The following is a 15,563-nucleotide window of genomic DNA, read 5'->3' as shown; positions in this document are numbered from 1 at the left end:
CTTCCCAACCCAGGAATCGAATCTGGTCTCCTGCACTGCAAGTGGATTCTTTACCAGCTGAGCTACCAGGGAAGCCCAGGAACCACTTTACTATTTTTGAAAACTGGTAACTAAAAAGGGCAAAAACCTCATCAAGCATTTAAACTACCTTTCTTATAAGATCTAAACCAGAAGAACAACCTGATAGTTGACAGAGGGAATATTTCTCTTTATAGAAATATTCCACCCAACACATGAGGGAATGATAGTTTAAAACACATAATTTTTACAGCCTTGATAAATAAATGAATTAAAATAATCATCAATCGGTCAATGATTTCAGTTCAGCTCAGTTCAGTCGCTCAGTGGTATCCGACTCCTTGCGACCACATGAATCACAGCACGCCAGGCCTCCCTGTCCATCACCAACTCCCAGAGTTCACTCAGACTCACGTCCATCGAGTCAGTGATGCCATCCAGCCATCTCATCCTCTGTCGTCCCCTTCTCCTCCTGCCCCCAATCCCACCCAGCATCAGGGTCTTTTCCAATGAGTCAACTCTTCCCATGAGGTGGCAAAAGTATTACAGTTTCAGCTTTAGCATCAGTCCTTCCAAGAAACACCCAGGACTGATCTCCTTTAGAATGGACTGGTTGGATCTCCTTGCAGTCCAAGGGACTCTCAGGAGTCTTCTCCAACACCACAGTTCAAAAGCATCAATTCTTGGGCGCTCAGCCTTCTTCACAGTCCAACTTTCACATCCATACATGACCACTGGAAAAACCATAGCCTTGACTAGATGGACCTGTGTTGGCAAAGTAATGTCTTTGCTTTTTAATATGCTACCTAGGTTAGTCATAACTTTCCTTCCAAGGAGTAAGCATCTTTTAATTTCATGGCTGCAGTCACCATCTGCAGTGATTTTGGTACCCAAAAAAATAAAGTCTGGCACTGTTTCTACTATTTCCCCATCGATTTCCCATGAAGTGATGAGACCAGATGCCATGATCTTCGTTTTCTGAATGTTGAGCTTTAAGCCAACTTTTTCACTCTCCTCTTTCACTTTCATCAAGAGACTCTTTAGTTCCTCTTCACTTTCTGCCATAAGGGTGGTGTCATCTGCATATCTGAGGTTATTGACATTTCTCCCGGCAATCTTGATTCCAGCTTGTGCTTCTTCCAGCCCAGCATTTCTCATGATGTACTCTGCATATAAGTTAAATAAGCAGGGTGACAATGTACAGCCTTGACGTACTCCTTTTCCTATTTGGAACCAGTCTGTTGTTCCATGTCCAGTCTAACTGTTGCTTCCTGACCTGCATATAGGTTTCTCAAGACGCAGTTCAGGTGATCTGGTATTCCCATCTCTTTCAGAATTTTCTACAGTTTTTATATCTCCACAAAAAAACAAAATTAAAATTTCTTCATTTTTTGTTATAAAAGGCATTGGTAGGAAACTTTACAAAATCTGAGTAAGTTCATATATCATCATGCTGGTGTTAGGAAAGGGAATGTCCTCATTCTTAGAAGATACACACTGAGGTTAACTTTAGGGGTTAGGGGAAATATACCAATTTATTTTCAGACAATTCAAATATATTAATATGTACAGAGAATTAATGGGCTTCCTTGGTGGCTCAGTGGTAAAGAGTCCACCTGCCAATGCAGGAGGCACAGGTTCAATCCCTGGGTCAGGAAGATCCCCTGGAGAAAGAAATGGCAACCCACCCCAGTATTCTTGCCTAGGAAATCCCACGGACAGAGGAGCCTGGTGGACTACAGTCCATGGGGTCGCAAAGAGTCAGATATGACTTAGTGGCTAAACAATAAACAAGATAGAATAATGGAATAAATATAACAAAATTGTTAACGTTTGGAGAATCTGAGTGAAGGGCATATGGAATTCCTGATAATGTTTTTAATAGATTTTTTTGTAAATCTTAGATTATTTCAAAGTAAAATGTTATTAAAAAGAGACAGGCAACAATGTATTATAGACCTCATAAGAGAAGTACACAATGCTCCCCATGAAGTGATCTTTTACCCCCACCCCCATGGGGTCGCTAGGAGTCGGACACGACTGAGCGACTTCACTTTCACTTTTCACTTTCATGCATTGGAGAAGGAAATGGCAACCCACTCCAGTGTTCTTGCCTGGAGAATCCCAGAGATGGGGGAGCCTGGTGGGCTGCCGTCTATGGGGTCGCACAGAGTCGGACACGACTGAAGCGACTTAGCAGCAGCAGCAGCCATTCCACAAAGAAAAAAAAAACAACCCTAGATTTTTGACCCTCTAGAATCTGGATCTAACTATCCACGTACAGGGAAACAAAGTAAAGGACACAACAGAGATGCAGTCAACAAACTCCCAGGCAAAGACAACTCTGCAGGATGAACCACCTGGTATCTTCAACAAATACTGAGATAGAATATGAAATAATATGTATCTATAGATTAAAAGATTTAAGGATGTCCCCATAAAAACTTGTACAGAAATGTTCATAACAGAATCATTCATAATTACCAGAAAGGAAACAATACAAATGCCCATCAACTGGTGACTAGATAAACAAAATGTAGTACATCCACCCAATATGATATCACTTAGCTATAAACAGGTATGAAGTAATTCATACTATAAAATGGAAGAAACTTGAAAACATTATGCTAAGTAAAAAGCCAGACACACAAAAAAACACAAACTATATGATTCCATTTATAAGAAATGTCCAGAAAAAGGCAACTCTATACAGACAGAAAGTACATCAGCAGTTGCCAGGGATTGACAGAAAGGGAGAATAGGGAGTAACTGGCTTCTTTTTGGGGGTGATGGAAATGTGAAATTAGCAGTGGTGATGGCTATAAAGCGTTGAGAAAACCACTAAATTGTGCAATTTAAAAGCTTGTATTTTATGCTATATGAAGTATTTATCAATTATTAAAATGGATGAGAAAAAAAAAACTTAAGAGTCTTACCAACCAATCACCTTATTCGGATCCTAATGTAAACAAATTATAAAAATGAAAAAATACTGTAAAAGAAAAAAACAACTAGGTATTTGAGGATACCAATGTTTACAGAATCCTAAATGATCAATGGATGTTAAAACAAATGCACTGATGTTGGGCCAGAAACAAGATATTTACGTAGTTGCCAGGAGAAGTGAAGTGAAGTGAAAGTCGCTCAGTCACATCCAACTCCGTGATCCCATGGACTATACAGTACATGGAATTCTCCAGGCCAGAATACTGGAGTGGGTAGCCTTTCCCTTCTCCAGAGAATCTTCCCAACCCAGGGATCAAACCCAGGTCTCCGGCACTGCAGGCAGATTCTTTACCAGCTGAGCCATAATGGAAGCCCAAGAATACTGGAGTGGGTAGCCTATCCCTTCTCCAGCGGATCTTCCTGACCCAGGAATCAAACTGGGGTTTCCTGCATTGTAGGCGAACTCTTTACCAACTGAGCTACCAGGGAAGCCCAGTTGCCAGGTACCTCCCCCAAAATAACTTACTGGATACAAAGGAATGCCACCTTAACCAAGTAATCAAACCTAATATCACCATTATGGATCGAGGACACATCACTACAGCATCCCTACAAAAAAAATACATAACCTAAATCTAATTATGAGGACACATTACACAAACACAAACTGAACCATATTCAACAAAATAACTGACCTACTTTCTTCAAAAATGTTAAGGTCAAAAAACACAGAGACTGAGGAACTAGTTCCATTATCAAGGATACACAACAATAAAACACAGTGTGTGACTCTGGATTTTATCCTAGACTAAGGTAAAAACGCATAGCTACTCATAACACTGTTGAGACATGAAATCTGAATAAGGACTGTGAATGAAGTAATAGTTTTGTTGTAAATACTAGTTTCCTGAGACCTTTACACTAAACTGTGGTTATGTAAAAGAATTCTAGTACATTTAGGAAAAACACTCTAAAGTCTCCATTTACTCTCAAATGGTTCAGGAAATATATATATATATATATATATATATATATAAAGAATGATAAAATGTTAATTGCTGGATCTGGGTCAAGAGCATCCTGAAGCTCCTTGTATATTCTTGGCATTTCCTGAAAGTCTGGATGAGGCTGTATCTTTTAGAAATATATTCTGAAATATATACAGATAAAAAAGTAAGATTTCTCTGATGAGCCTCAAACTAATGGGACAAGTAAGGGTCTAGATGAATTCATTGGTCATGTATTAATAACTGTTAAAGCAGAATAATGGAAAACATCATGTGTATTATATCTGTACTTTTATGTTTGAAATTTTCTGCAATAAAAAGTTTTTAAAGAAGTTCACAATAAAAAAAAAAAAGTTCACAATGAAGTGGAAAAACTAAGATTCAGGAAAATTAAGTGGCATCCACATCCAGGTCTCTGTTTTTTCATATGACATTTTCTCCATTAATCCCTCCTTAAAAACCTCTTTATAAAGCATAAACTATTCAGGCAATTTTTATTCTCTTCATGTGAAGGTTTAGTCAATATCGAAACAAAAGTAAGTTGATACCTCTAACTCTATTGTACATGGATATACAGTTAACTTTGAGAATAAAAATCAATAAATAATGGAAGAAGACAGGTAAATGTAGATAGAAGTAATCCATCCAAACAGATGATCTACAAATCACTAAGGGGGAAAAACCGACATTTATTAAGCACCCATTATAAGTCATTCCTTGAGTCATCACATCATTGCTGGCATAATTTTTCCCTTAGCCTTTAATTTTTTTCCTTAAAGTATGCCATTTTAGATTTTTTTTTTTTTTTAATATTTGGCCAGGCCATATGGCTGTGGGATCTTAGTCCCCACCAGGGATCGAAACTAGGCCATCAGTAATGAAAGCGCGGAGTCCTAACCACTGTACTGCCGGGGAATTCCCTCCTTTAATTTTTTCTTAACTGTGATAAAAATATAACTCAAAATGAGGTGATTTTTTTTCAACCTCATTTTACAAATAAGGAAAATGCAGATGAATGAGAAGTTAAGAATTTTTGCCAAGGCAGGCAGCAAGTAACCAACCAGAATCTGAACCCAGGTCTTGCTTTAATCTGCATGACTACTACTATGTAGTTTGACTGATTCTTAATTTTCTTAGATTTTCATTTCTATGAGCCAATATAAAGAGCCTAATCAATTCTGAAAAACCTGATTTTCTATTTACAAGCCTAAAATAGACAGCTCCAAAAGGCAGCCATGCTGAGACCCCCACAAGCGGTCAGTGGACTCCCTGACAATCTTGACACCTCACTACCTTTGCAATGACAAATTACATTAGAAGCCAAACTAAATCCAAAAGTACATCAGTGAGACAGTTTATGTTTCTTAACGTTATGTTATAAATGGTGAATAAAATCCAAATAGTTTTGCATGCTTTAATGCCATGTTGAATTTCTAGATTTCAGCTACAGATAAATAACTGATTAATACATCATTTTAAAAAGTAATACTCTGATCTCATACATGAGGAACAAATACAACTGCCCTGCATCTGTCAATATATAATTTGTAAATACTACAGAATAATCCATATCATAATTAACACTTTCTCTACAAAAATGGAAAGAAATTTTTAAAAAATATATAAAACTAAAAAATAAATAAATAAAAATATATAAAACGACAGCAGAAAATATAGTAGGAATTTAACTTACAGACAACCAAACTGCTTGGTTAAATTGGCAACACAGTGGGGAAATCTCAGGCAGACAGAGAACCAACCTGTCTGCACAACGGCCTCCTTTCCCCCATTACCAAAACACTTCACAAGCTTGAGGATCCCCAAGACCAGAGTCTGACACATCACAGTATTAAACTGAAAAATACACATACATATAGAGAAGGGAATGGCAACCCACTCCAGTATTCTTGCCTGGAGAATCCCATGGACAAAGCAGCCTGGTGGGCTACAGTCCATGAGGTTGCAGAGTCAGACATGACTGAGCGACTAACACACGCACATACCTGACCTCATTACATGTTTTGTAGGATGAAAATGGCTTTTAAGACAAAGTACTTAAACTACTTTACTTCTTTTTTAAAATTTAAATCACTTTTTTATTGATCCTTTGTTGCTTTAAAAAAAAAAGGGGGTGGGGTGCTAGGATGTGTCAAAGCTGTTGACCGGGAGGAAAGAGCACACAATGACAATTAAACTGCAAAGAAATACTCAGAGTTGCTACCTTCAAGAATTTTCCATTATCTATCACCTTGCACTTCTTTCTTTAGCAAACTTTTTTTCCCACACATACCTACTACTACAAACATATAATAAAACTCAGAATTTTACAAACTGTAAATATAACCCAGCTGTTTCAGAGAGGAGGGGAAAAAGTCCTCCAAAATACCAGTGAAGTATTAATTTCCTCATATTCAAAACTTCAAACCACCGTGAAAAACGGGAGATGACAAAACACTGCCCTGATTGTCTGCTAAAGCCTATTTACAAAGACTTCTATTTCAACCTTTTGACTAATAAATATATGTTGCATCCTAAAAATATACATACTAAAACCAAGAGCCACCCAAAAAACCTACTCCCATCTAAACTAAGAGGAAAACAAATGGGAAACTAAAAAGTTATAGGTAACACAGTATTTTTCCTAATTATCACACAAAAAAAGAGACTCAAAACACATTTTAAGTTTTTTCCAAGAAAAAGGCAATTAACTTACTAGCATGCTTGTCTGCAAGCATTATAAGCGTGTTGGAAATATCTCGTCGTCTATAAAAGCACACTACTTTTGCTTCCACGTTGCCAGTTGCAGTCTAAGAAATAAGAAAAATAAAAGTCATCTGGACTGAATATTAGACTCAAGTAGTTTATAAAACAAAACTAGAGACAGCACAATTATAAGATCACTCTCACTTACTATGCCAACCACAGCTGCAGGATAGAGAGCTAAAAAATTCAAATAAGGACTAGCAACATTTGTAAAAGTTCCAAGTGAAACTGAAATGTCAAACATAAAATAACTCACTGGCATCAATTAAACTAAAGTGATCAGACAGCTTTAATGACTAAAGCCAGACATAGTTAACTCTGATTAGCCTTAAGAAACTAATCCCCCAAATTTAAAAAGCCACTATGTAACTTAAAACATTTAAATATAAGTCCTCCAAACCCTCTCCCAGAGGCACAGACTAAGTGCAAAGTCATCCAGTCCCTCCTCATAAACACCCCCACGTTCGACGGATGGTGATACTCTGCAGGTACAGGGCAGGTCAACAGATGAGGTGGACCAGAGAGCTTGGGAAAGCATTCTCAGCTCAAGGGAATCTATGAACCCATAATGCTCAATATTCTTGGTCTACCTTCACATACGAAAGTATTAAAAGCCTTGAGTTATGAACACTGAAGCGCTTATTTCTTTTTGACTACAGTCTAGAATGCAATCAATATTCAGTTAGGCTGTAATTTACTGCAGCTGGGGCCCAGGCTCCTACCCTCCTATTCTTTATGAATTCTGAGAGCTTTCAAGGTCAATCGTTCACTACAAAGTTCACTGTAAAAACACATAGATTACAATAAAATGCTCTTGTGACTTCCAATTTCAAACAAATTTGAGAACAAATTTTCAGAATTTCTCTGGGCTTACTGATATACTCAGACACAAAGAAATAAGAATATGTATGTGCTGCAGTAAATGTGTCAATTTTATGAAGTTCAGCAGAAGTATTCTAGAGTGAAGAATAGTCTTGTAGAAATATTGCCCCTTAAAATTGAATTCATATTAAATCCTAACCAAAGTGCTTCTATAATTCACAATATTGTGATCAAATACATCCTCCAGAAGCAATGATCCCACAGTCTGCCAAATAAACAGGCCAATATTTCAATATAAATAAAATCTATCAATGACTTCAATTACCCATGCTTTATCATTTTTTCTCTTCTTGAGACAAAAGCATATTAAAAACCTAAAGCAAGAGTTTTAAGATATACATGTTTTTTTCTGCCTCACTGATGAGTTCCTTCAACAAGGATACTCTATAAAGCCAATTAAATTCTTATTTAAACTCGCTTGTGGTAGACAGGCATAGTTCAAAACAAATATTGTCTCCTGAATCATGTACACACTTGGCTATTAGGCAGTTTACAGCTACAGTATTCCTCTTCTCTATTATACGCACATGTGCATGCGTGTACACACACACACACACCCTTCAAGTATTCCTCTAAAGTTGAACTACTGAAAGTGCAGTCTAAGGCCCAGTATACAACTGTTACTGTGTAACAGAAATCAGAACAGAAATTAAGTGTATTATAGTATTTGAGAGTTAATTTCCTATCTCTTGAATCTAATAACAAAAAATGGGGCCTGCATTTTTATAAGCCTACTTTAAATTTCATTTTTCTACTCTCATTTAAATTTTACCAAAGCAGCCTAAGATATTGAAGATTTTTAAAACTCCTCCACCACAGATAATTTAAGAAGCACAGCTCTGAAGAACAAGGCTAAAAGCTGTGTGTATACACAGTCACCAAAGCTCTTTTGCCCTCTTCTTGTGCCTCACTCAGCATGTGCTAAGCACTGGGGACGCCCACCCTCTGCACAGTGCCCACCCTCATGGAGCCTCCACTCCAGCAGAGATGCCTGTTCACATGTCACCTCCTCTCCAACCTTCCAAAGCCCAGCGGGCATCATGTCCCTAGCCCAGAAACCTTCACCGGTTCCCCATAACTTAAGTATAAAAGTAGAATATTCCTGACAAATTACCAACACTATTTTCCTTTACTCCTTTCTTTTCCCCTCCAGGCTCCATTTCTTATTCCTGGAGGCAGGAAGTAAGGAAAAAGCAGAAAAAGTTTTTTCCTAGGGAAAAAGCAGAAAAAGTTTCAAGGAGGAGGAAAGGGGTACAGGGTCCTTAGTTGGCTAGAAAAGAAGAAAAGTCCAATAGGTGGAGCCTGGAGGACAGAGTAGTCTAAGAAAAAAGAAAGACCTGCACAAACCCCCAGGTGGGAAAAGTGGAGACAGGTATAAAGAACATACAATGAACAGCAATGTACTATGTCCTTTTCTCCACTTAGGTTGCAGCCTCTTAAATCTCCATTCTGTCAAACATGGTTAGAAAAACATCCTCCAGCAATAAGGGGCTTTGAGTCCACCTCATACTCATGTCCATTTCTATTCTCAACTTAAGAAAGTAAAAAACAAAATAACCAAACACTTTCCAACATGAAAAGTCCACAGTCTGTTTCAACTAGAACAAATGGAAAGGAACTTTCTTTTCCCAATTTCTCTCCTTATTCCCAACAAATCCTAAACGTCAGAAGGGGCCTTAATTTGGGTTCCATCAAAAGGGCTTTGAGGGGATCTCCTGAAATTATCTGTAAAATCTTACATGTGCAAATATAGATTGGGATGGGGGACAAGATTAGAGGCTCAAAGAAGTTAGTGGCTCCCTTCTCCCCACCAAAAATAAAAAAGACCCTAAACATTAAAATAAATCTCAGGGCAAGCTGGATGGCTAACAAAATACACAAAATATGAAGATACACACAAATTATACATAATACACCCAAAAAATATATCCATAGCAAATAACATCAAATTTACCCACAAGCATAATTTCCAAAACTTCCTGAGACTGAACCTTCATTATTATAGGCACAAAGCTTTCTTTGAACATGTGTGCAGACTGAATCTTTAGAAGAGCAACACCCAAACTAGAGTGACTAAATAAAATTTTCCCAAAAGCTGTTTTCTATTTTAACTTTATAGTCTTCCTCCAAAAGATCATCACCAGTCTATCTGAGTATAACTTAGAGAAGAGGAAACGAGGGAATATAAGATAACAATGTTGAACTGTTTTCATCAACCCATTATTTAGTTTTGCAACTGAAAGTGCTGGTGGGGGGGGGAACAACTGAGACAAAAATCTATTCTTTAATTCAAAAAGAGAAAATACTTAGTTCTGCTTTTTAACTGACAAGTAACATTTCAAATAAGATTTTTTAAAAAAGGAACTTTCAACCTATAAAAGTGAATTTTGTATAAAAATAGTGACAAACCCCTATCCTAAGAATTTTGTTAAAAAAAAAATTATATTTCTTTCTCTTTTTTTTCCTTTGGTCATGCTGTACAGCTTGCAGGATCTTAAGTTCCCGGAGCAGGGACTGAATCTGGGGCCAGCAGGGAAAGCACCAAGTTTTAACCACTGGACCACCAGAGAATCCTAAAACACATTCTACCTAATTAGAAGAAAGTTAATAAAATAGGTTAATGTTCTTTCTCTTAGTTTATCAATTAGAATGTATCAAGCACTCTTAAATTCATTATTTGGATTTTTCCAATCATGTTAAATTGCCCCACTTGGCCAACTTGATCTCTGACCCACTCCGGGCATTTCTGGAACTCTTATGGCCCCGATGCCAAGACTACCTCCTTCTCATCCTTTAAGCTTCAATTTCAATGTCCTTAAAGTCCAATCCCTATTCCAAGGAAGCAATCTGTTATTCTGTCAAGACTCTTGCTTATTTCCTTTGTAGAAATTAACACCGTTTATAATAATTTTCTTTATACCTGTTCATTCATCTTCTTCTGTGTCTCCCTCATGAGAACGTAGACCTGTGTGGGCCTACACACTATGTACACCAAAGACTACGTCCATAGCAAAGACTATGCCCATATTGGTCGCTGTAGTATCTCTAAGCCTAGCATGGTACCTGCTATATAATAAAAACTCAAGAAATATTTAATGAATTACTTAAAATGAAATCTCTCTTTCACACCCCTTCAGAAATAAAGATCCTATGTAAATATCTAATAATTAACTAGTCAATCACAGTTCCTTTTAATCAATACTCCATCCACTCAGATTGCCATTCTCTGAAATTATAGAGAATCTCATCTTTCACAATTCGGTGACCCTTAGTCCCCTAAGGACTGTTAGTATATTAATGACTTCCTGTGAAAGCAGAGGGGTAGGGAGAAGGTGAGGATGTGGAGGAGGGGAGGGACTTTCAAAGTAAACAGTAATATAATGATGGAGTCGGAAATAATCCAGGTTCTAGCTAAATGTGTAACCCAAACATTTAAGTTACTTAACCACAGGGTGCTTCCCAACAATCCATGATGCATCTGCTTTAAAAGTTTAAGGTCCTGTGAGGCTCAAAAGGTGACAAACTTGAATCCCTGGATTATATGCTTCCAGAGCACCATGCTCTGATGTTTGTAAATTTAGCACAGATGCAATTTTCCTTCTGCTTGTGGAATTATTTGGCTGATGTCCATCTTCACTACTAGACCTATCTCGTTCATTCTTCAGTTCCTAAAAGTGGTGTCTAAAAGTACCTGGCAGGTAGCAGGCTCTTAGAAATATTTGTAAAATGAATGAACCAAAGTACTTGTAACCAGTAAAGCCATGTACAAGTATTAACATCAGACATCTGAGAAATTCACTAATTCAAGAAATATTTACTGAATGCCTTAACTATGTGCCAGCCAGTATTCTAAAGCACTTAAGATCCATTAGTGAATAGAAAAGATCACTACACAGCTAGGGCTTTCATTCTAGTTTGCAAAATCAGGCAATGAAAATACAGGGACACCTCATTTTACTGCACTTGGGCTCACTCAACTTCACAGATACTGTGTTTCTTTACAAACTGATGGGTCAAGCAAGTCTATCAGTGCCATTTTTCCAACAGCATTTGTTCATTTAGTGTCTGTCACATTTTGGTAAATCTTGCAACATTTCAAACTTTTTTATTATTATGACCCATTTGTAATGGTGACCTTTAATATATGTTATGAGTCACTAAAGACTCAGATGACAGCTAGCATTTCTTTTAGCAGGAAAGTATTTCTCAATGAGGCACGCACAACTTTTTCTTTTTTTTGGCTGCACTGGGTCTCGGTCGCTGCACGTGGCGATCTTTAGCTGCAGCATGAGAACTCTTAGTTGTGGCATGTGGGATCATCCCTAGACCAGGGATCAAACCTGGGCCCCCTACACTGGGGACCTCAAAGTCAGCCACTGGACCACCAGGGAAATCCCTGCATGCACATCATTTTATACACATAAAAGACTACAGTATGGTATAAACCTAATTTTTATATGTACTGGGAAACTACAAAATTCATGTCACTTGCTTTACTGCAATATCTGCCTTACTGCAGTGGTCTGAACTGAACCCACAATATCTCGAGGTATGTCTATAAACACATAAAGTATATTTGATGGTGATAAATGATATGGAGGAAAAAGCAAGGCACAGGGAACTGGAAACAACGAGACAGTACTAATGTGAGTGCCTATGAGAAAGAGCCGAGATGGCCCAGTGGTTAGGACTCTTTTCACTGCCAAGGCCTTGGATTCAATCCCCAATCCGGTACTAAGATCCCACAACACGCACACAGCGTGGCCATAAAAAAACAGTATTAGTCAAGAAAGATTTTACTCCACTTAGAGCCAAATGAACAAAGCAAGGAGCAGCCAGAAAATACCAATCTCACAGGCCAATATTTTTCTTTGAATCCTAGTTAACTTTCTAAATAAACTGATACCGTAAACAGGGTGGAATTGCCTAAATTCTTTACTAAGCCTTTTATTTAAAAAAATTTTTTTTTTTAATTTTTAGCGGCACTGCGTGGCTTACAGGATCTTTCCTCCCAGACCAGGGATGGAACCTGGGCTGTGGCAGTGAAAGCGCTGAGCCCGAACCACTGGAATACAAAGGAATTTCCTGGAATTGCCTAAATTCTTATACCTTACATCAATAACATAAAAGAGAAGCACTTCGGGAAGACATCTCAACAGTTTCCACCCACAGACTGACCTAACCCTGCAGCCATTTGCTTCATTTGGTGGTTGGTGGTCTCAAATTCTACAGAAGTTTTTAAAATGCAACATCGCCAGGGTATCCCCAAAAGTAAACCAGGATGTCCAAGCTCATAAGTCAAGCATGCCCTTGGCCAGACCGGGCTTCCAGGGACTCAGAACTGGACCAGTCTCCAGATGGTATTTTGGGAGACAAGTATAAGCTAGACAGCCCCCAAACATTTTGATCGCAAGAATCCTCACCAGCTACACAGGTAACTCTCAAAACCATCAGAAATTTATGGTCAGGTCGCTTATGACTATTCAAGTGCCTCCGATGTAAAAGCTGAACTATTGCCAACAGTCATTAAGCTGCTGCTGTCCTGGACACCCTCGATCATGGACAAAACAATGGGTAAGTTTTATTTATTCTGGCCTACAGTACCAAAAAAGCCACTTTATAATTATACCAATACTGTATTCTTATTAGTTAGCCTAGTCTAGAATTTTACAAATTCCCTTAAATATTATATTTCCTAACTTCTTCCTTCTCAAGCTGAAAGAGTAAAAAATTAATTCACTAAAAAGGGAGAAACACAAATTATGACTTCAAATATAAAAAGAGACTGAGTTACTGGAGTGGCCTGCTCGGAGAAACTCCAAGCAATTTAAAGAAATCTGCAGATGTTACATATTCAATATCAATATTTAATATCAGAGGTAATTCTAAAAAGCGAAATATTCAGAATCCTGCATAATTCTCTAATCTGGAATCCATACTTTCAAAGAGTCTGGAACTGCAAGTAAAATCACCTCTTATGCCCTTTACCCACTTATCCTTCAGTGGGAATCAAATATTTCTTAATATTAGAATCAAGAACACTCAGTGTATACCTTGTTGAGTTCTTCTATCCTTCTGATGAGGTACGGATTGCTTGAGGAATTCTCAAAGTACACATAATCTGTAAGTAAAGGAAGTACAGAGCTTAATCTTTTCAACAGAAAGTTCACGTGTGCCAATCTGTGACTTTTTATATTAGGTAATTCACATTCAAAATGAAGCACGCCCATAATTCATTCCCTGGTAAAAGCAAACTTAGTAATGCAAACTTAATATATTCCCTCATGTGCCTACCATTCACATATCCTTATTTTCCTGGCATTTTCACTTCCATTAATGTTTTATTCAAGTTCTCCTTGAATGTGGAGACTCTTGTCCCACATGTGTCAAATTTTTAATAATAAACAAAAAGACACCTCTTATCATTTAGTCAGGGCTGACTAAACACGTGTCTTTCATACTGTAACTGCTTCCACATCTTTTCACTCCAATCCATTTGCCCTGGAGTATGCTTCTCACATAAAACTATTGACCTAAGACAAATTCAGAGCATCTTGAAAGGCTTCACAGCCCAAAGTACATTTCAATCACCAACTTGAAAAAAAAAAATCAGGTGAGCAGAGCAGAAGCACAAGACCAACTTTTTCACAGCTCCATCTAAGAGGATGGGGGCGGGGAGAACGGAGACAGGTCACTTTTTGAGAGGCAGAGCTCTCTGGAGGTGATATCGGTTTTTTTTAATACCTCATTTACCAAATTTAATCTAGACTCCTTTAGGGTCTTGTTATAATGATTGCTGCAGCCTGTCAACAAAAAGGATAAAAATTTTCAAATGTGGTTTTTCCTGTCATCTAATAGGCTCACTGGAAACTCCCCACTGTGTGTTTATTTGAGAGGCTGGGCTGTATTGTCTATCTTAGTGGCTCTTTCCCTTCTCCCTTCTACAAAGTGGCCTCATTTAGCCAGGCCATTCCCACCACCATCCATCAAGAAGCTCGGCTAATGAGCAGAAGAGCACGTCTCACACACAAACACGCCACTTATCTGAATTATTATTTCACCAGGAAAGAGACAGGAGGGCGTCGTGAGTAGGGAGAAAGTTTGTTTGACCTTATTTCTCTCTTCTGCAGAAGGCTGGGAAGGAGGCAGACAGTAGAGCGAACGTCCAGGCAGAGCTCAACTCCCCAGACCAGGCTGCGGTGCCCTGGCCCCTCTAAGCCCCATTATTGTGGGAGAGGGGAGCGGGGCGGGGAGGAACCGGACAAGAAACCGAAGGGAGAGTGACGACGGAGAGGTGTAGGGCCCTGTCCCCGCAAACAGGCCTATCCAGCTGTGCCCCTGGCTGGGCCCCCATCGCCCCCACCCACACCCCCAAGGAAGGGGAGGCGTAGAGGAGGGGGGCGAATGTCCCTCTACCCTCTCCACACCCCCAATGCCTAGATGCCACGCGAGGATAAACCACCCTCTTAAGGGGCTTGACGGCCCCCACCCCCATGTGGGTTTCATGGGTGGGGGGTGGGGGTGGGGGTGCGTGATAATTCATACCCTCAAGTACAGGCTTGGCCCTAAAACCTTGGGCGGGGCGCGGGGGGTGTGGATGGGCCCCGGTCCCTTCGCGGGCCACGGTGGGGGAGGGGGGAGGGGCGGGGGGTGGGCAGCCCCGGCCCCCACTGCAGGCCCCCAGCCGCCTGCGCCCTCAGCCCGGGCGCCCGTGGCTGCCAGCCGTTAGGGTGAACTCGCCCCGACCCCCCCACTCCCGGGGCCCGCTCCCAGACGGGCCGGGTCGGGCCGAGCCTTCCTACCTCCGACCCGGTACATGTTGGCCGCCATGTCCGCCCGCCCGCCCGCGGAGCCCGAGCCGAGCCCCGCCCGCCGCTGCCGCCGCCGCCGCCGCCGCCGCCTCAGCCTCGGCCGCCGCCGACTCCTCGCCGCGGGGGGGAGGGAAGG

The 15,563-nt window shown here is 39.7% G+C and overlaps 1 protein-coding gene across 9 annotated transcripts in view; it reads right to left on the bottom strand.

Moving 5' to 3' along the window:
- MTA3 (metastasis associated 1 family member 3) overlaps positions 1–15,563 on the bottom strand; it is a 213,727-nt gene that overhangs the window by 147,387 nt on the left and 50,777 nt on the right. For 6 of the 9 annotated variants that reach the window (XR_011569226.1, XM_070798561.1, XM_070798556.1 and 3 more), the window contains exons 2-3: positions 13,670–13,737; positions 6,685–6,778 (exon numbers count right to left, since the gene is read on the bottom strand). Coding sequence is in view for 8 of the 9 variants with exons in the window: in XM_070798561.1 (XP_070654662.1) it covers positions 6,685–6,778; positions 13,670–13,737 (162 nt within the window). In the remaining variant the exon portion in view is untranslated. Of the gene's footprint in view, positions 1–6,684; positions 6,779–13,669; positions 13,738–15,418; positions 15,528–15,563 lie in introns of those variants that run through there. The other 3 variants (XM_070798559.1, XM_070798560.1, XM_070798563.1) reach the window with 1 other exon arrangement.

This window comes from Bos indicus, chromosome 11 (assembly GCF_029378745.1).
Source record: "Bos indicus isolate NIAB-ARS_2022 breed Sahiwal x Tharparkar chromosome 11, NIAB-ARS_B.indTharparkar_mat_pri_1.0, whole genome shotgun sequence".
In the NCBI taxonomy this organism is placed as follows: Eukaryota; Metazoa; Chordata; class Mammalia; order Artiodactyla; family Bovidae; genus Bos; species Bos indicus.
Note: the sequence above shows the minus strand (reverse complement) of the source record. Positions and strands in the feature narration are given on the sequence as shown.